Source organism: Dunckerocampus dactyliophorus, chromosome 7, assembly GCF_027744805.1.
Source record: "Dunckerocampus dactyliophorus isolate RoL2022-P2 chromosome 7, RoL_Ddac_1.1, whole genome shotgun sequence".
In the NCBI taxonomy this organism is placed as follows: Eukaryota; Metazoa; Chordata; class Actinopteri; order Syngnathiformes; family Syngnathidae; genus Dunckerocampus; species Dunckerocampus dactyliophorus.
The window spans coordinates 22854678-22876705 of NC_072825.1; the positions used below are offsets into that span (position 1 = coordinate 22854678).

Consider the following 22028-nt stretch of genomic DNA (forward strand, 5'->3'; position numbering starts at 1 on the left):
AGAACGGGAACAATATAAGTCTATTTGTGACAGCATTGGAGAAACTTTCACTTAGTTTCAGAGCCAACAACTATGGTGCTTTCAAGGACCGCTGGGAATAAAAACTCCCCGAAACAATGAAATAAAATGACAAAACAACATGAACATGAAAAAACTTTCTAACAGTACATTCTTTTTCCAATAAGATAATAGCATTTATTTCCAAAATTGATATGCATCTAAATAAAATTCAATGTAATTATTTACAAAACTATTTTTAAATACGTCTTTTTTTTATCATTGCTCCGGAAAGTTTCCCACAGACCGGTTGGGCTCCGCCTATGGACCGGTGGTTGGGGAACCCTGCATTACGCGATGCGCTGACGTCTCAAGTGACCTCAGAATCAAATAAGTATTGCACAAAAAGCCAAAGACAACGCACATGTATATGCATGTACCTGTATATCTCCTGCAATGGAATGTCAAAGGTAACAATGCAAGTCCTTACATAGTAACCTGCTTCTCTTAAATGCGTGTCTAGATCGCAACAACACACTTTACAGGTAGTGCAGAGGAAAAGGAAAAGAGCTAAGGAGTTATGAAAATATTGTAACAAGATTAAGGTCGCTGCAACTGAAATTCTGATGTCGTACGACCATTTGATAGCTGCTAACTGATTATTTTGACCGGAAATTGTGAAAAGGGAGTGGGTGGACTTGAACTCACGTGTGAAAGTAGTTTAAGTAGCACCATATACAGTACTGTATGTCCATCGTCAGGAGTCTTCGACTTCAGAAATGTCACTGTAGCCGCGCAACAGAATTTACAGTTTGACTCGTACCAAAAGAGACGCAGAGAGATTTATAACGTCTGGTGGGTTGGAGGTCTGCAGCTATAGGCTAGAGTTCTTTCATGATTAGACATCATTACCTCGGATGGAAGGATGGGCTGGTTGCATGCAGCACATTTAGGCGCCAGGACCCTGGGGGAGGGAGTCGAGAAAAACAGTTATTATAGATTTACTTGACATGTATTAAAATGCTCACACTACCAATTCCAAATGTACAGCCCTCATTCTGTGCTTGATGTCTCTCCCAGTCTTTAAAGTTCAGCCTCAATGTTTTTCTCGGGCGAGATTCAGGATTTTGATTTGACTAAGCAGATGCCAGTTCTGCAGATGTGTTGGCTGCCCCACAGACGTGATGGAGAAAAGACTCAAAAAGTGTGCACAGGCCAGACTACTAAGCAGGGGTCAATCACAGACTCTGCTGAGCTGTACATGGCGTCAGAGCCAACAGCTGAAAATGCAGAATGGCTGTTGATCCTCTACAATGCCCTCCAGAAGTACTGGAACAGTGACGCCAATTCCTTTATTTTGCTGTTGACTGAAAACATTCAGGTTGGATATCAAAAGATAAATATTAGGCCAGGTAGCATAATTTCAGCTTTTATTTCCAGGTATTTACATCTGGATTGGATAGCACCTTATGTTTGAACCCTCACCCATTTTCCATGTGAGCAAAAGTATTGGAACATGTGACTGACAGGTGTTTTTTGTTACTCAGGTGTGTCCTATTACATTATTTATTCAATCAATAAATACCACTAAATGTCTATGCACCGTTTCAGATGGTGTAAAATTGGTTTTGCCTGTGTAGACTTCATTTAGAGGTGAAAACAACATGAAAACCAGAGAGCTCCCTATTGGTGGAAAAAACAGCAGTTGTGAACTTAAAAAATGGAAAATCAATCAGAGCCATTGCACAAACATTGATCATAGCCACTACAACCAATTGGAATGTCCTGAAGAAGAAATAAACCACTGGTATACTAAGTAACAGGTAGACCAAGGAAAACATCAGCAGTTGAGGACACAGACATTGTGAGAGCTGTAAAGAAATACCTTAAAACAACTGTTAGCGACATTAGCAACAACCTGCAAAAAGCGTTAGGGTATCACTATCGACTAGGGGTGTCACGAGACACTCAGTTCACGAGACCATACGTAAGGTTGGATCTACGAGATTGAGACAAGACGAGATTTTACATTTGCATTGCTCCTCACAAGGCTACATTGTTCTGCACACTGTGTGTATGCCCTACCCATGAAAAGACTGTATGACTGACAAATGGGCTCACTCTGTTCATGCCATTGTTCTATGGAACAAACGTGTCAAGGTGCGGAAACCAATTGACAGAGTGAACCCTCTTCCCGCATTTTTGGAGGCAAGATAGGAAGCAAATGTAACGGATGCCAGCCTGTGAGGCTGTGCGAGGGTATGTTGGTAAACCTCGCTCCCTCTGCCTCAAGAGCTGCGCTGAACACACAGCCGACAGTCCGGGCTTTTAGTCGCGTGGTCAGCGCCCTCGCCTCCCATTACGAAGGTACTGTGTTCAAGCCCCGGTGCGGGCAGGTGCGAAACAAGGCGGGTTACACAAACAGACACGCATGCACATGGCAAATTATGGAGGCCGGCAAAATTATCAAGTTCATTTTAATGTATTGTGTGATTAATTAACTTATTTATTATCATCCCAGGCCTAGTGCTCACAAGACAGTTTTTTTTCTGAATGAGAATGCTTGTCTCGTTTTAAAAGGACATCTTGTGACACCCCACTATCCACTGTTCATAGGCTACACCAGAACATGCAGATGTAGATGGGTCTAGTGGTTAGCATGTTGCATGTTGGCCACACAGTCATAGTCAGGAGATCAGGAAGACCTGGGTTCGAATCTCCGTTGGGCATTTCTGTGTGGAGTTTGCATGTTCTTTCTCCGGGTACTCCGGTTTCCTTCAAGCATGCGACTCTATATTGTCCATAGGAATGAATGTGGTGAATGGTTGTTTGTCTATATGTGCCCTCTGATTGGCTGGCGACCAGTCCAGGGTGTACCCTGCCTGTCGCCCGAAGTCAGCTGGGATAGGCTCCAGCATACCCTGCGACCCTAATGAGGTATAGAAAATGGATGGCTGGAAAGATGGTGCTCACACTAAATATTGACACCAAGTCACTCTGGCGTGTACTCTGCTGTGTTTTGAGTCATTTTCAGAGGATAGTAAATCTATACAAGCTGTACACTGACTACTCTAAGCTTTCATTTCTATAGTATTGCCCCTTGAGAAGATATAATGAAATGGTTGCTTAAATGTTAGGAGTGTAAGCACTTTTGTGAGAGGTGCGTGAGTTTACATTTCACACGTAGTGCAATGCATGCAGCATCCCATGAAAACTTGATTCTTTTTTTTTCTTTCAGATGTTATACATGAAAACAGGAGCTAAGCTAAAAACGTGATTCGAATGTGTGATACTCACCTGTGGTAATCTTTAACACAGTATATCTTATTTTCAGTGTCCACAGTAAAGGGCACGCCGTCAAGACTCTCGTTACAGATAACACAACGAAAACAGCCCGGATGGTATGACCTCCCGAGGGCCTGCAGGATCTGGAAAGACAAAATTAATGAAGGATATTATTTTTCACATTTGCATCTGCCAAAATGTATTGTTGGCTAAGTGTGTCCAAAGTGCAGCCCGGGGGCCATTTGTGGCCGACGGCTGCTTTTTTATTGGGCCGCATCACATTTTAAAAGACATAATTTAACAAAAAAAAAAAAAAAAAAAATTGGCAAAATGGGAAATGAGGAAAAATAACATCATTTTAGTACCGTAAAGTTAGAATATTAAAGAAAAAAATTACAAGAAGAAAGTTTAATTAGTTGGTGAAAAAACAGCAGAAATGGTAAAAAAAACCAGCTGTGATTTAAGAATAAAGTCAAAATATATTAAAGAGAACAACTTTGCATTCTCATGACAAAAAAGTCACAATTATACAAGAATAAAGTAATACATAGTAATATTATCAGGAAAAATTTTGACATTTTAGTGGCATATATATATATTCTTTTAATTTTTTTTAAGTTGTTATATAATGAATAAATTACATAAAATAAAGTTGTAATTTTTGGAAAATTAGACTGGAGCTAAAGTTATAATATTATGGGAATAAAGTCAAAATATTTTGGAAATAAAGTCATAATATTACAAGAAGAAAATTTACAAAGATTATTTAAGAAGAAAGTTAAAATATTTGGAAAACAAAACAACACAAAAGGGAAAGGGAAGGAAAGAGCAAATTCATACTAATGCAAGGCTTTTCCACCTCTATCACAAAGCTGAGATGCAGCTTTTTCTTGAAATATATATATAATTTCTTTGCATATCTACAGTACATGTGTTTACAAAACATCAAAGTGGCCCTTGCATCCTTTCATTTTTCACTATGTGGCCCTCGCCGGAAAAAGTTCTGACACCCCTGCTATGTGAAGAAGGCCATCTGTAGTCTTTAATCACTTACCATGTCCATGATCAGGTGACCACATGCGTTGCACTTGTCCGCTGACTGCTGGAAACCTGAATACTTTAGCAGAGAAAAGATGACGGTCAGGGTTTCCAAGACAAAGTTCCAAAAGTAGTGTGTGATTTGGCCAACGTGGTTGTTTCATAACTCCTGACATTAAATGAGTTGCATCTGAGAGATGCATTTATTAGCAAACATTTTCCCAGTCAGTGCGGTGAGGTTTCTTGGAATTAACCAGCACAGCATCTCTTAATGTCAGTGCATATCAACAGCATCCATTTGGCAACAAGTCTGGCATAACAATAATCTCAAATCAAAATGCAATAGTGTTGCAAGTTCAAGCATGTGGTAAAATTTTCCAGTGCAACCAAAAAAAGGCCCTAATGCATTTTAACTGTATGAACGACGACATGCATTGTAAAAGTTTCTCATACAGTTTTACTACACTACCGTGAGGACCGAGACCCCCCTCCTAACACCTAATAAAGTTACACAGCTTCTCAAGTTACGGACCTCCGTCCAACCTCTCAGATGGAAGGAAGCTGAATCATAGGCACTAGATACTGAAAACTGTGCCATGAGGTCAAAATGCCACGTCTAATTTTGAAGTCCAGCCTTGACATTAGGATGTATCTTTGATGGGATTATGTAAGGTCAATTGTATTATTTATTGAATACAATATGTATGACAGACATTGCATCCTATTTAGTTCTGGCACAGTCAAACCTCGGTTTCATTCTAAATCTGTTACAAAAGGTCAGATAAAATCAGAAACATACAAAACATTTTTTTCGTAGGCAATCATGTAAATTCAATTAATCCGATAGTGTTTCTCGCCTTGTTTATCAAAGTGCTGGCACTTACAACTTTCTTTGGCACAATCGTGGGTTATTTTGCAGAAGTAATTAAAAAAAAGCACACTCAACACTCAGAAATACACAGTGCGCTTGAACCCCTGTGCGCATCAGTGACGGGCGCAGTGCTTATTGGGATGAAGAAAGGAGACAGAAACAAAGTGTGTTCGAAGAATAAATAAACCCACACCCACACAAGGTGATTAAAGGATTCCCTGGACGGAATCTGTCTATAGTGTCCCAACTCTAAAAGAACCACTATCCATTCTTTACAGAGACTAAGTCATCAACGCGTGGATGCTTTGTTTGGGCACTCCATTCAAGCAAGCAAATGGACTAGTTTGTCAGGTGCACTGTTCGGCTGAACAATAACTGAGACAGTGTACAAAAACCAAGACATTTGTGGCAATAACCCAAAAAAATGAAAACCGAGGTTCCATTGTATAATAATTACTGAACTCACCAGAAAGTCCTCTTCACAGAAAACCTTCCCTCCCACGTAGTAGAAGGCCTTTCCTCTCAGCCTTCGACCTGCAAACAGCAATGAAATGTGTTGGTGTTTCACTCAAGCAGAGACAATGACAAGAATTAAAAGGTCTGAAACGGCACTGAAGGCCTTGATAACCCTGGTGATTAATTGCACCATTCAAAAGTAATGGACCTTCTTGCAATATTCAGCATATCCTGCTGAACCTGAAGTAGATTAATCAAATGGTGTCCTGTGGTAATATATTGTAGTTAAGGCACAGGGCAAGCTGCAGGCAGACAAGGAGCACATCTGGGTCTTGCATGTCGGGAACATAATCGCTGAATCAAATTACTGGACAGGTGCAAAAAGAAAACAATACATTCCTCTGGAATTCACTGCAACAACGGGCCAAGACCCTAAACGACCTAGTGTACTTCTCCTATGATCTCTTCACATGCTGGGTCTACTTCCTTTCTGTCTGCTGCAGTGCTTCTGCAGGCTGGGTCTGACATTTAACCACACTCCAAAGCCTGCACACTGCGCCTTCACATGGCTAGTCCTGCGTGAGTCCCACAGGAAGAGGAAACATTCTTTACATTTTCTGTTTGGGGAGGTGAAAGAGGAGGGGTGACAGGAGAGAGGACGGGCTAATCTGAGTGAATGGGGGCCGTTCTTTACAAGCACTATTTGCTCCAGTTCAACCTGTTTAGACAGCTATCAAATTGACTGGTCTTTATCTCCCTAAGAAAGATTGTAACACTAGCCCCATCTACAGTGCCTATTCAAGCCGCCTTTATTCCACTTTTGTTCCAGGTCACTGTTTTAAAGGCACTGACACCTAATGAGGTTGCATCCACCAATGTTCGGCCTTGAGAGGTAGTATCAGAGACGGGACAACACTTTTGTAAGTAGTGAAAGCCAAAATAGTGGGTCAGAAGCGCCAAGTTTTCCAACCATGTCTGATGTCTCCTGCCTTGTTGTGTTGTGTTGAAAGCAATGTCGCTCTGTGCCATACACAGCACCAGTCAATGGCACTGACGTTGTCACTCATCTAATTAGCAGATTCTGGGATGTCATAAAAGCACACACAATTGCACCAATATCCCGCTTTTGCTGGGTTCTGGGTAGATGGGTAGATTTGTTCAAAAGGGATTTGCTGGGTTCAAAAGGTGACTTATCAAGTCTTTTACGGCTCTGATGCCGCCTCTTTGCAGGATCTTTGCACAGAGAGCACAGAAAAGTGAAGTACTCAATTAACCGCAGTCTCCATGTGCATGGTCTCCAAAAGCAAACTGGTGTCTCTCAATTAGTGCTAGTCAAAACACATTGCTATTAACAGCTGTGGCTGTGGGCAACCCATTAATGTAATTTTTCAATTAACTTTCCAAGATGGCAGTAGCCGCATATGAAGCATTACGATTCATGAGTGGTCCACATTCAGCAGCTTTACCTCTGCATGTGCTTTAAAATGTTGGTGGGTATTCAGCCCTTGGTGTGTAACTGAAGAATGTTACACTTGTTGTACTGTTGTTTACAATGAACTCATCAGCGGTAGTAATGCTGGCTGAGCCATTTGCTCCTTACCAGTGTTACAACATTGGTTCTGTTGCTGCTGTGTTTTGTGATAGAAATTCGACCATGTGGTCAATGGCATATGTTTCCTTTTCAACTTTCTCATGCACTCCAAAGCATTATCAAATTAAAAAATGAAGTTATGTACTGTAAAAACAAGTAGCCTCTTAAATGAGGTGTAGTTATCGTCGAGTCAACTGTCGTGACTGTGTTATACTTGATATTAGTTTTCACCTGCACAAATGACAGTTAGCATCTAGCTAAAATGCTCAGGTTGAAACACTCAAAGGTTTGGTTGTACTTCACCTCAAAAGATGTAGCCTCAGCCACCCGCATGCACCAAGTGCTTGAAAGTGATATTGTGCAAGTAACATCTTGTAAGTAACTTCATTTTGCTCAATTAATAAACAACTCTTGCATGTAGGTTTGTTTCTTTGTTAGTATGTTTATGTTTGCACATTCTCTGTGTTCTGTATTGCTTTTGGTTTTGCTGTGCTAATTATGACAATTTGTTCAAAACAATTCTTTTTTCATACCAGACTTTGGCCACTTTTCCGGATTTCAATTGCCATCCAGCAATGGTGTTTGTTGTCTTCTTTCCCAATGATGTTTGTTCCTGTCAAGTAAACTGTCAAGCACGAAAAACTAGCTAACTCTGGTCTGAAAAAGAATTGTCTAAAATATCTTACTGATAGACCAAATGAACCTCATTGGATGATGACAATTTGCTCTGGATTTTATCCCATATTGGTGAATTTATGACTTCGTTATAATTTTACTTATACTATTGAAATGATTACAAATTTACTGTTCTATTCAACTTGCATGTCACAAAATTCTGTAAAAAGAAAAAGGCGTAATCTTTGGACAAAAAAAAGTCTCGGTTTGGGCACCATGTAAGTACTGGCACTGGTTCAAAAGTACCGATTTGGCACCGGTATCGGATAATATGTAAACAATACCCAACCCTACTTCATACCTTAAACTTTGTGGGAATATTTAAAGGAATGTCCTTTTCTTACTCTGACTCCATAGTTTATCAAAACATTTAGTTTTTTATAGGTACAGTATAATGGCCAGTGTTTTATTACTTTGTCTGCCACTTCCACATTTTTTTATCCCGGTGGGTCCAAGCTGAACACTCTGAACTTTTTGAAAAGATAACAGCTTTATTAAAGTCAGACGTTAGTACTTGAAAAGGGCTATATCAAACTACATGTTCATGAAAATGGAAATGACTGACAGAACAAAACACAAGGACTTTTTCTCATTAAGACCTTCTACGTAATCCTATTCAGAAATGAAAGCAATTTTGTGACCCCCTTCTCAGCAATTCCCCCATCCCAATGGTGACTATAACCTGTGCTTCCTGTGAGGATATGACTTTCCAAGAGATGTTACTCACACTACTTTATACTAGTTGTCTATTTGCAGACCTAGCTACATGTTTGTCTGCAAAACAGGGGTCAGAGTAAACCCCTGGGTGTTATTTCCCATTCCTCGTGAATACATTGTGTTGTTTGTCTGCCTCTCAGTCACCTTGAGGGAAGTGCAGTGCTCAAGCTAATCAACAAGACTTGTTACGAGCCAGCGAGCGTGAAAGTTGTCTTGACGTTGAGATTTCGCAGCAAGATAAGATGGGATGTGTGACAAAACGTACTGCGTGCAGTAGTTGTGTTTGTCACTGTCAAACTGCATCTAGCTGCTGTTGGCATAAATACATATGGATGTTCATGAATATGTACTACATACCACTACGAGCATTGGTAGGTGGCATGCTTCCCTTGAATGGTCGCCCTGTTCCACTCTGTACTGCTGTTGTGCCCAGCTGTAATAACAGCACCTAGTGTGCTCCTCGAACCCAGCCTCCTGAAGGCCCCCCATGCTTGCATTCCTACCCAAGCCGAGATGCCTTTCCTTAGGGGTACTTCATGGCAGGCACAGTCCTTGTACTTTCACGTGGAGCAAGCTATGAGAGGTATGCGGTGTGTAAACTCTTCTCAACCCCACTTTAGCCATCAGCCTCACTATGCACACCCCATAACGCCAAGCTCGCTTTTTCATCTCTAAGGCAAACAGCAACACACACGCACACACATACAGACAAGGGTAAAAGAGTAGATGTTTATCATACTCATCGGGTTGTAGCCACAAGGTCAAGGGAGCTGCAGAATTAGAGGCCAGAGCAGGGGGTGGGTCATTTCGCTGCCACAAATACTTCACATACCCACCATCTGATAATAGGGATAGCAATTTAATTGGCCTGAAAAGGCTGGACTATGGTGAGTAGCAACAACTTAATTGGCCTGAAAAGGCTGGACTATGGTGAGTGGCAACAACAGTTTCAACCTAAAATGCATTTTTGTGCATAAAATCAATATTGTGTGTGTACTACGGAATATTCCATGCAAAAAGCCATTCACATCTTATGAATACAGATGCTAAAAGAACCCGGACCCTCAAATATCGAATGCCTAAAAAGTCATAAAATTCAGAGTGAATTTTTCTGTAACAACATGACTCCAAAGTCACACTAAAAAGGAGACTGAACAGGAAAAATGTAATGATAACCATAGAACCTGAAATGAAACTTTGGCAACAGTGGAAGTGGCCTGGCTGCTCAGTACACTATGAGCAAGACAGTCATGATGTTGGTAAAAATTATATTTTTATGATGGTGACAGTTTAAGCATGGAACAAACATATTCACTTATTTCCTAGAAAAGAAATTAGGACAAATTGGAAATCAATTAGAGTGTAAAAAATGTGTTGGACTACTGTAATTTGTTTAGTTTTTTTCGGAGATCTATGTTTACTTCCACTATGGCGGCCTTACAGTAGAATTACCCCAACCACAATGACAGTGTCCAAGAAACGAGTGCCCATTAGTACACAGAGTGAGGTTTAGACAAATCTGTCCACAGATATAGCGCTGCCAAAGTACTCTTGTATAGTTGGACTTTGGTGACTCACAAAATAAAAACAAAGCTGCCACAAAGTCGCTACGGTTTGCAATAATGTCTTTGAGGTTTCATTGGCTCACAGCACAAGTGAGGGGAGAACGTAATGCGCTAAATTGGATACCAGCAGTGCAATTTATATATTGTAGTCACTCCAATTTTTGAATGATTGAGTCATATCATGAGATTTACTTGCTGAAATTATGTGTTCTTGTGTCGGGACGTTTCAACTGGGCTTTTCCATCACTGAATTTATTACAACCATGTGTAATGGTTGTAACAGGATTGCTACTCCAAGGTCAAATTCAACACTTTTAAAGCAATTTCGAGAACAAATTTGGTTTTACTACTTTTACAGGGGTGGTAATTTACATTTTTAATATATACAGTACATATTCTAATTTCTGGGTGGATGCTATTATGCTATACACAAATAAGCTGTTATATAATTGTAGAAAAAAAGAAAGCATACATTTTATGAGGTTAGAAAATACTTTTTGTGAAATATGTTATAATTTCATGTATTTTTTTCGTGTTCATTTTTCAAATCTGGAAAATTCTAGGATTTTCTGCCTTTTATCACCAAAACAGGCGATAATTGGAGAGAGTGTGTTAGTTATTTCCCCAAATATGAAAACTAATTATACATATGAACTTCATTTTTCAACTTTAATAATCATTTGGAGTGCATGACAAAGTGGAAAGGAAAACGTAGCTCTCTTTGACCACATGGTCGTTTATTAACTGTAATAAATTATATTATTACTATATATTACTGTATATTGCACAACACTGGAGTTACAGAACCAATGTTGTCATACCTGTAAGGCACAAACTGCTCAACCAGCCTTAATATCAGTGATGAATTCATTTTAAACAACAGTACGGCAAGTGAGTTGCACACCAACAGCAGAGTAGTGCAACCAAGCGCATGCAGAGGTAGACAAAGTATGAATAATTAAACCACTATGTTGCTTACTTATCACTTTCATAGTAGAAGATCCTTTCACATGTTCAAGAGTACCGTCTTTATCCTTGATGATGGTCATGGCTTTTGAGTGGCGTGGACCAGGCATGCAGCCAATGTTGATTTCTCCACTTCTCACTTGTCTAATTTAATTTCTCTTTTCACTTTCACTTTTGTTGTCTTTACATGCTACCACCAGAAGAGTCTGCTTCACACTTCACACTGCTTCACTTGGGTGACATTATGGAGGTTTAAGTTCAAAAGTTAACTAAAAAGAACAAAAGTGAAGTTGTCTACGTATTACTGCACCTACGTATTCTTACGCCGTACCCACGTAACTATTTCTCTTTCTTTTTGCACAATATTAATAATTTACGGGAATGGGGTCGTAAAACTAGGACCACCTCCACTGACTGATGGTTGACTTTGTTTTGGCAAATCAAGCCTGTTTAGCGTGTCTTTGTGCGAGCTGCAGGAGGGAATGGCACACTCAGAAACCAAACACCACCAATAGAGTATGGTCATCTATAGAGTGTGTTTTCATTCAGAGCCATGAAAGTGCAAAGACGTCACTTTATTTCAAAGGGGTTTCTAGGAGTCAAATAGTTTGTGGTCATCATTGAGTTTACGTTACCTGCAGAGAAGGTGTTTGAATGGGAGTCAGGTTGAAGGATTGTGTACTTACTGCAGGCACTGCAGGTGAAGCAGTTGTCATGGTAGAGGCTCCCCATTGCCTGACAGGCCTGGTTGGCTCCATACACTGCCTTGCTGCACTTTACGCAGACCCCTAAGAAATGAGAGACGTTAGCAGATGAGGGAAGATAATCACTCAAATAATGAGCTTTAAATGTTCAGTGATGGTTTGATGTTAATCCTACACATTCTGTTCATTTGAAATAGCAAGATAAAGGCAAAAACGAGTGCATAGGCCATGATCCGGATTAAACCGGGAAGACACAATGGAGACAAAGGTGACAAAAAATTTAATATAAGTCAGGAAGCTACTCAGCATGCTGAGTCATTGCAAGGAAGAACTATACCCCATTTGCTTATTTGATTTGGCTTGGAGGCCGACAAGTCAGTTAATGAAAGACTGATAAAAATCAAAGGGCGCCGTCTTTCAGCATTACAAGCTGCCCGTCGCTGGGGTGGATGATACGCTTGCATTAGATATGCAAAGCAAATGACAAGCATGAAAAACAGGAGATGCAAATGTTCTGCATAAAAAAGGCAAATGACGTGCATGCATGCCAAAGACTACATAAGCCCGCTTTTTTCTGTGGATCAACATGCTTATGCTTATGTAAGTATGGCTGCATACAGGGGTTCACGATACACTAAGCTCACAAGACCAGATGACATACGATATTGGGTTTGGGTCAATGAGACGAGACGATATTTTAATATTACTTTTAAGAAAAAAAAACAATGACAGAGTATAGGACTAGACAAACTTACTTTTTAAATTTGAGTCACAAAACAATGGAGGTACATTTTGAAATGTTTTATAACTTTACATGCATGCTCTTAACTGTTGAACTTTTTTCCGCAAATTGTAACAAAAGAATAGGGTATTTTGCATGGTAAGTTTAGCTTCAAAGCTTGGATTGCAAGGTTTGCGAAAAGCACATAACGTGCCGTTCCAATCCTGCCTCGTGCACTGCCACTTCCATTTTACGAGCATCATTCACAGTACTGATGCCTTAGCTCACAGTCTGATAGGCTTCTGGCTCCCCAGTTCTCGTGAGACAGCTTTTCTCTAAAAGATAAATATTGTCCCGTTTTAATCTTGTGACACCCCTAGCTGCATGCAGTTCAAGCTGCCATCAAAACAATATCTATCTTTCATGAGTCTACCTCTCTTGGTCTTAAGTATGCAATATGGAAGATAGGATGTACTAGACAGTAGGCATATGCGTTGAGACAAAGCGTCGGCCACCATCATCTGCGACCCTTAAAGGCCTCCAGCAAGCTGCTAAATCACATGTGGACAAGTGGAAACCCAATCATGAGACCTAAAGTCAAACAGTAACAATGGCAAAAAAGCAAGTGCTCATGTGTGTCTTGTATTCTGTACATGAGGTTATTTGTGACGTGAGTGTGTGTGTGTGTGTGTGTGTGTTTTTTCTATAGAAAAACTCCCTGGTGACTCTGCAACTGAAGCAGGCCCGGCTGGCCCTGGTCCTCATCTGACACACAAAGAAACTTCTGTTTCCACCGCATATGCAACACACGCGACGCGCCTGACTCCACCAGAAAACACACTCTTCCATTAATATACTTCTTCAGACCTGCCATGACAAAATACACAATAGGACTATATAGAATTTAACACAAGAGAGAACTCATCATCAGGGGCCCCATCGGCTGGAAAGAAGATTTACAGATAACAGAGGTTATTATTGGGAGAGCAGAGGAATGTTGCTCTTATGTAAGCTATTTTGTTTACATGAAAACATTGCACAGCAACCTGACTACAAACGAATGATCAGCTCTCAAGCTTTAATGACTTAAGACAGGCTAGGGCTGGGGGATATATTGATATTTTTAAAATATTGATATTTACTTTAAGTACGATATCAAAACCAACCATATAATTGACATCAATATAGACTGGATTTGTGGTGTATCTCCCTCATCCCTGCATGCAGGAGGAGGGAGGAGGGGCGCAGCAGAATGACAGCGTCTGCGGTGGAAGAATTAGTCAGCAAGGAATAAGCAGTAGCTCAGTAAATTCAGACCATAAAAAATGTTTTTCACCACCTTAAAACTTGGCACAAACTCCAGTACGAGGAATGTGTCTGCTGCACACCTGTTGCGTCCCTCATTAAAGGAAAAGAGGAGTGGTGTGCTATTATGAAGAGGTGTCCTATCACATTGCTAAGATAAGGTTCCCATTGCAACAGTGGAAAAAACGGCTTTAAAAACCTGCTGAAAACAATTCACAATTATTTAGCACGACAAGCTCTACCACGAATGTACAAGGAAGTTAGACAGACAGTTGCTAACTCACTTTGCTTGAAAAATATCAGGATATACAGTATATCGTATATAGATATTCAACCAATATATATCGGGGTATAAGTTTGGGCCCATATCACCCAGCCCTAAGACAGGCAATGTGGAAACAAAACGGTCACACCAAGAGCTGGCATGTGGGGCATCACGCATCTAATTTTTAATTCAGGGACGCCATATATATGTGTTATAGCGAGCACAGTTACAACATTGGACCACATCGCATTAAAGTAGATTGCATTACAGTAGATCAGTAGCAGGAGTAACTTTCCTTGAATGGCAAAAAAACACAAGTAATTGAGACGCCTATTTTTTTTTTTTTAAGCATGGCTCGCTCCTCCCCCTCCAAACCCTCCTGTTAGCTTGACATTGACGTTGTCCTTCAATTTCAGCTAAACAATGGCAATGAAAGTGGCTGTTGGAATTACTAGATTAGATTCAACTCCAGAACCCTCCCTGTCTCGCTTCAATTGCAATTGTTCACAGGCAAAGAGTGAAACTAGCCAAGCTAAACGCATAGAAACACAATCCAGGTTTAGCCCTGAATGCCATGTAGACAAGCAAACCGCTACTTTCTGAAAACAATGACATCACCGACCTGTCGCCATCACGTGGCCAGAAGTAACTGCTGACAAGCCAACATAATATCTGAATACTTCGACTGGCATGACTCATCCCAGTCGACATTCTCTTGATATTTTGTTGTCTTATACTCCAAAATGACTCGCAGAAGTCATTCCACTTCACCGTCAGTCCAGACAAGCCCTGGAAAGTGGAATACCAAGCCATGTTATGCGCATGCGTTCTTTCTTCTTCCGTAGTTTTGGTGTCAAGGGGTTCTGTATGTGTGTCTGTTTACAGCGCCACAGGTAGGCATGCCTTATGCATTACGTTGTTTCATCCAGTCATCTGTTTCTGTCTGGATGCAACGATTTACTAATCCAACACAGTGTGGACGTACTATTTTTTTCAACCCTCCAAAAAAAAAAAAAATCTGTACTTCTGTATGTTCCCGTGTGGACAGGGCTGCAGAATTGAGAATGATGTCATCCTGGTACTCTTCTGCTTTGAGTGTGAAATTTATATACTTGACACTCACTTTTCCCCCCTGTTGTGTTGAAAGCGTGGATGTCGTCACACATCTTATTGTCTGATTCAGGGATGCCATGTTGTTGTGTGAAAGCGCAGTTGTGGCAATGTCCTGTTGTAAAACTCTGTAGCTCTTCTGCTCTCACAACCTACTAGCAAAATTGGACTGCTAAAAACACACTATTGGCCAGTGTCCCATGTTCCAAAACAGTGAGATTATTCATGGCACTGGTTGGTTGCTCCAAACGGGGGAAGTTAAGCAAAACATTAACCCAAGACCACCTCCCCCTGCCTCTTCTCCTTGCTACCCCACCTACCCCAGATGTCAAAGCACTCCAAGGATGCTGGACTAAGGGTGAAAAGTAAACCCAGTGTCCACACGCACTGTAGCAGGTTGCAAGTTATTCATTACCCGTCTACAATATACATCCATGGTTAATTTAATACTACTTGTTATTTGTAGTAACAAGAGGCTAAATAAGTAGCAAGGGAGAGTGCATCCCACACTCCTGCACTGTTATGTGAGGCTTACCGCCAACCACTGGCATCATTTCCTAACTACCGTGTGCACACAGCACCCACATAAGACCTGACATCTTAAAACCTGAAAAGCACTCAGACCTACTTAACAAAGCTGAAAGGAGGAATCCTAACAGACAAACAAACATAATACATCAATAAAAACATGGGTTTATAACAAACATTTACCTGTCTGGAATATATTCAGAAAAAAGTGGCATGCATGGGAAGAAGTCACATTGGTATTTTAAAAGTCAGCCCCTCCAAAGGCTTACCACAACAGAGGCCAAGAATCTCTGGGAAGTTTTCCCATCAACAGCAGGATGGTATAAATCAATCCTCTATCTTAACCCAACAAAACAGTCAACTGAGTCAGTGTGTACATGTGTGGAAAAAGAGCAGGATGACCCCAGTACTTATTTCCTTTTGGTTAGACTTGTCTATAAATCTCTTCTCTCTCAGACACTTGTGGCCAAGGACAAAGAAACACCCACCAATATGTCTGCATATGTCTCGTAATCCATTCAGTCGCACCGCAGGCACCTCTTAAACGCCCTTTTCCTTAATATCTGGAACCCTCATTTCTAAAATGCCTTGCGCTCATTCTCCAGACATTCCTCTTTGATCGTCTGGTGCAGCCATTTGGCGCTGGGCTCACTTTCCCAGGGTTTCCAGCTGCAGTTATGTCAGGGTACGGATTAGCAGATGAGTCAGGCAGAAATATTTCAAAGTCTATTTAGTGTGTTTCTCAAGCACACCAGGAAACACCATCATCGGGTAACACAACAACACTGAACACTCTGAAGTGTACGTATCCAATTTTCCATAATGTTAGAAGAACCAAAATAGCTTATATCTTCAAATACTGGCACCATGCCTCAATAAATCACTGAGTAATGCTGCAGTACACTATACCCTGATTAGGTAAGTGGTTCCACTCTATACTTGAGTGTGGGCGGGATGACGATAACTACATAAGTTCCATAAATTATTGACATTATCCATCCATCTATCTTCTGTGTCGCTTATCCTCACTGAGGTCGAGGGGGTATGCTGCAGCCTATCCCAGCTGACTTCAGGCGAGAGGCAGGGACACCCTGCACCCTGGACTGGTTGCCAGTCAATCGCAGTACATGACATTATAACAAGTACAATTCCCAGTCAACCAATCAATGGACACGTGCAAGTCTAGTCAACACTTACATCGGCATTTTTGCAAATAAACCGCCTCCTCTAAGCAATATTAGAAGGAATGTGCTTAATTTTAATTTTTTTGCTCATGTTACAGTCAGACTATTATATTTATGTGAAAATTGTGGCCTTTCTTATTAGTATCTGTACTGTAATCCTTCCTGACATCCAACAAGAGTACATACGTCTTTTTGCACAATATGTAGCAGGAAGAAGTTCCAAAAAGATGATCGACCTACACAACTTGCTGATGATGCATGAGCGCATGACTCACAGCATGAGCCATTGTGTTGTGGGAAGATCAGGACTATGCATGGCAATGTGGGAACAACGTCCTCCCACACATTTTTAATATTCACACAGCTCAGCTATTTATGAGCCATGTTGTGACAGTGACGTACGCCAGAACATCTTCCCTTACACACCAGTGTACGCACTTGGGGGCTCCAACCATGACATTCCACAAGGAAATTCCTGCAACTGAGGAAGCAACGGTATGCGCCGGCAAGAGTGTAATTGGATGGATGACAAAAATGGATTCTAACACGATACTCTCATTCTCACTCTCAAAATCTCATTTCCTTCCTTGTTTCAACTCATTTTCATCAATGGCCTTCATTACAAACAGCTGGAGAACACATGAACAAAAAGCTTACTTTGAGTCAAGATCATCTGCAAAACATCTCTCCTCCTAGCTGGATGACAGACAACCTTGCCATGAGTCTTGTCAGCACATTCGTAATGAGAGGATATGTAAGCAGAATAACTCACCTGAACATTGAATATTGATTGTTTAATGCAACTCTGTACAACCTTGGGTAAAATAAAAGCAGGCCACATTTCGAAAAAGTGAGCTTGGCTTGTGCAGGCTGGATGGTTTAGTCAGCTACTCAAATGAGTGACATCATAGCAGCAATTAATTCAACAAGGCTGGATTAACATTACATGGTTCAAGTGACCTAATTCTGTTTTTTCCCCCCATATGGTCCAATGACGACATTTGTCAGGGCAAAAAAAGCTGAACAAAACCCATAGGCTGATATCTGAAGCAGGTCTCAATCAGATGTTGATAGGTTTCCGATATCTGCAGTGTAATCCAAAATATCGCATATGTCTCATTGCGGTGAGACAGAACCTGGCCAATTCCCTTTTTTATCCATACATCAAACAAAAAAGCTGAACACGATAGTGATGGGTCGTTCAGGAACGAAGCAGCACTTAGAGTCAACTCTTTAAAGTGAACGACAGCAGCCGACGTTAAGTGATTTTTCTAGTCTTTTTTTCCCAGTTGAAGCCGCACGTGATTGGTCAAAATGTGTGGTGCTGCATGTGTCAACACTAAGCCGAAGGGAGAGGGAGGGGTTACAACACAAGCAAGCAGAAAAGGTCACCCGTCTATGATGTCATCAGCAGTTGACGCTCAAAAATGTTAACCAAAGCACATTTTTATAGTTTTACAATTATAGTTCTAAAAGCGTGAAAGAATTCTAAATGCTTATAAAAGACAAATGAAAGGGATGAATGAACATTTAAGGTTACTTTTACCTTCACTGATTCTTGACGTGACTGAAAACAGGAAGGTGGTGGTGGTTGATCTAGCTGCCAGATCGTGTTTTTGGGAACAGTCACATCTTCAAGGAAGGTAAAAGTAACCTTAAATATTCATTTATCCCTTTCATTCATCGTTTATATGCATTTTGAATTGTTTACAGCATGTAAAACTATAATTGTAAAACTACAAAAACATGTTTTCTGTTAACATTTTTGGCTTTCTGGTACAGATTAATTGGATTTACATGATTTCTTTTGGGAAAAATGGATTTGGTTAACGTCCGTCTCAATTAGAGTCAGACCTTCTGGAATGAATTAATGACGCTAACCAACCACTGTATTGTGGTTAGAAATTAATTTAAGCATCAAAAAAGTCTGAGGAGCCGTTTCAGAGCCGCAAGTGTTCTTTTTACTTGTAGAGCTCGGCTCTAAAGAAAGAACTGGCTCTCTGAAAAGAGAGTCAAAATTACCGAAATATGTTATTTGAAATGGTTGTATTTTCACAGGCGAGATGTCACAAAGAGCTTCAAATATGTATCTTAAAAAGTATACAAAGCAGCTCAGCTGCCTTGACAGATATATTGCAAAGGGACAATAAATACTGTAGTACAGAAATAAAACTTGGATCCTGAAAATGACTCAACACGGGGCCATTGCCATCCAAAGAGCTGACACAACACAAGGGAATAGCAAGAGAATTGTGTCTTGCCTACAATCAAGTACGGTGGTAGCATAATTGTCTGGGGCTGCATGAGTGCTGCCAGCACTGAGGAGCTGCGGTTCATTGAGGGAAACATGAATTCTGGGATGGGAAAACTAGGTCTCACGCCAGTTTTCCAACATGATAATGAGCCCGGACACACCTCCAAGATGACAACCACCTTGCTTGTTAAATGTGAATAGAGTCCAAAAAGTTGGATGTACACTAAATTGGGAATTAAGACTTCGAGAAGCACCAATCCACATTTTGCCACTTCCAATCCTATCCCGATACCGGAATTTGGATTTCTGCCGATATTGATAGAATTCTGATACCAGAATGTGCTGTAATATTCAACAAAACTATCAGCAAATGTAGCAAAACAATGTCCGTGAACGTAGCTGTCTCCACACATGCAGCACCACACACACGGACAAGCGCTCAGCCTGACCCGTTCGCGGCTTCACAAACAGTCGAAACTGTTAACATTGTCATTACTGTTGATTTTATATATGGCTGTAAAAACCTTTTCTCGACAGGAAATTGATATCGCAGCAACCCCGACGTTTTTTGTTGTCAAGATGTCGAAGTGTTGTGTGTGGCCGTGAACATGTCCGGTGGTGCTTGTGTGTCTGTGTGTGTGTGTGTGACGCGAGTGTGTAGGACACCTGCAGTGCATGTGTGGAGACAGAAACATTCGTGCTGATACTCTTTTGGCTACATTTGCTGACGACATTAAAGCAAAGACGTTGTATTGGCAATTTCCGACTATTTTCAAGTCAATACCAATTACACTGGTATCAGAGCCCTGGATTGGATGTCCTATCCCTACCAGCAGTAGAGGATATTTTTCACATTTTTGCCTCTCAGACAAAAAAAGACAAAAAGCTTTGTTTGAGAAAAGGCTTGTGTCTTAGGATTGCATTCCCACTGTCACATGGAAGTGACAATTCTCAAACAATAGACAGACAACAGCATGTACCACAGTAAGGTGGTGAGTGCTACGGTAGAGATAAGTTATTTCAGAAGCCTACCATCCTTTGACATAGGAAACTTGAAAAACAAAGTGTTTATTTATTGATGAGGTTTCTGGATTTCTCCAGGAAATCTTTGAGACTTCAGAAGAGCTTTCCCCTTCCTGTCTTAGCTTCACCTTTTATTATCAAAAGGTAAGTTGCTTCTGCCAAGCAAATCATGAAAGGAAAGGTACTTTATAAACAAATATTGAAAAGGATTCCGTCTGCATTCCACAGAGGCATGTGTTTCGCTCTGGTGTCTGGCTGACTAGTTTAAGCTATTTTATCAGCAAAGAGAAGTTCATAAAGCAACAGTGGACAATTGGGAACAAGAACAAGTCATGCAAAGAATGATAAGCTTGACAATCAAGTGTGTTATTAAGAACCAAAAAAATAAGTGGAGTTATGGAGTGGTTCATCTTCAGGTTAGGTTTAAAGGTCCACCATCGTGCGGAATAGAGTTTGAATGATGTTCTAACAGCATAATGTGTCAACCTGTGTATGGGCAGCAAACGTGAGAAAAATGGATCATGTCCCTCACTTGTTTGCTCAACTTTTGAGAAATGAGGCACTCAAACGGTCACTTTTGAAGTTTCAGATTTTCATGACATCACGAAGCTAAAAACTACCTCCGTCATCCATGATACCACCTCTAGCAAGATGAGCCCACCACTTCACAAAGGATAGCTGTGTGAAAAAAAGGCTTTGCTACACATCTTAAAATAAAGCCCAAAGTTCTGTCAAGTCGCCATTGGTCAGCTATAGGGTGATGTACATTTAATAATTTTGTTTTTCTTCAGTGAATAGGCTCACCTAGCATGATGTTGCTGTTAAAACGTGACTGTAATGTTAGCGCTTTAGCTCAGAAAGCTATGCTATTGTCCTCCTGTCCCACACCTTAATGTCACATTGTTGCATCTGATATATGGCATTTTATTACGTTGTGCAAGTGCCGAGCTACAATGTACACCAATCCCTTGTTTATCGGTTCAATTGGTTCAAGATCCCACCGTGATAAATCAATTTCCACAAAGTAGGATCCTTACATATAAATGGAATATTTCCATAGATATGGCATCAAAAACCTGTTTACAATCTTGTAAATACAGTTTTAGCATTATCAGACTTGAATAACAGCCATAATAATCAGACAAAATAAGTCATTTAGGACATAAATAAAACTCGTGCTTGTGTGTGTGTCGCAGTAAATGTGTTCCGTCTGAAAGACAGGAAGTGAGGCTCAGAGTTCAGTTTTAACTTGTTGTGGGATACGGCCGCAACAGCAACCCGTGTTATTATTATGATAATGAATATTATGATTATTCTAATTGTTGTTATTGTGCCTGTTGTGAGATCATTTAAACCTGCAATAAAAGCCTGTTGTTCTGGCAATCAAGTCTGGTGCTTGTCTCACTGAACAATTATTGACACCTAGTGACCAATGTAGAATGCTAAAGTTACAATTTAATTTGAATGCTTGTATTTGGCTTGTATAAATGGCTTGTGTTGGTATTTGTATTTTTACTTCATTTACTCATTTTTATGATTGAAAACGCTTAATTTAGGCAAAAACATCACATTTGCGTAACGTAACATAACATAACATAACAAAACAGCATGATTGATTAATTAATACAGAGTATGTTTGAAACACTGTGATAGAGTGAAGCCATGAAATTTGAACCGCGATGTGACGAGGGACGACTGTACACAAAAGTTGACAACAGAACTTCTTGGATCCACATGGCCAAAAACAGCTCATTAGTATTCATGCTACAGACA

General features: G+C 40.5%; 1 protein-coding gene across 2 annotated transcripts in view; it reads right to left on the reverse strand.

Annotated features, from left to right (window-relative positions):
• The window catches only part of LOC129185614 (LIM domain-containing protein 1), a 31067-nt gene that overhangs the window by 7493 nt on the left and 1546 nt on the right, over positions 1 to 22028 (reverse strand). For both annotated transcript variants that reach the window (XM_054782896.1, XM_054782897.1), the window contains exons 2-6: positions 11848 to 11949; positions 5658 to 5725; positions 4337 to 4399; positions 3295 to 3425; positions 910 to 961 (exon numbers count right to left, since the gene is read on the reverse strand). In XM_054782896.1, the coding sequence (XP_054638871.1) occupies positions 910 to 961; positions 3295 to 3425; positions 4337 to 4399; positions 5658 to 5725; positions 11848 to 11949 (416 nt within the window). The remainder of the gene's footprint in view (positions 1 to 909; positions 962 to 3294; positions 3426 to 4336; positions 4400 to 5657; positions 5726 to 11847; positions 11950 to 22028) is intronic.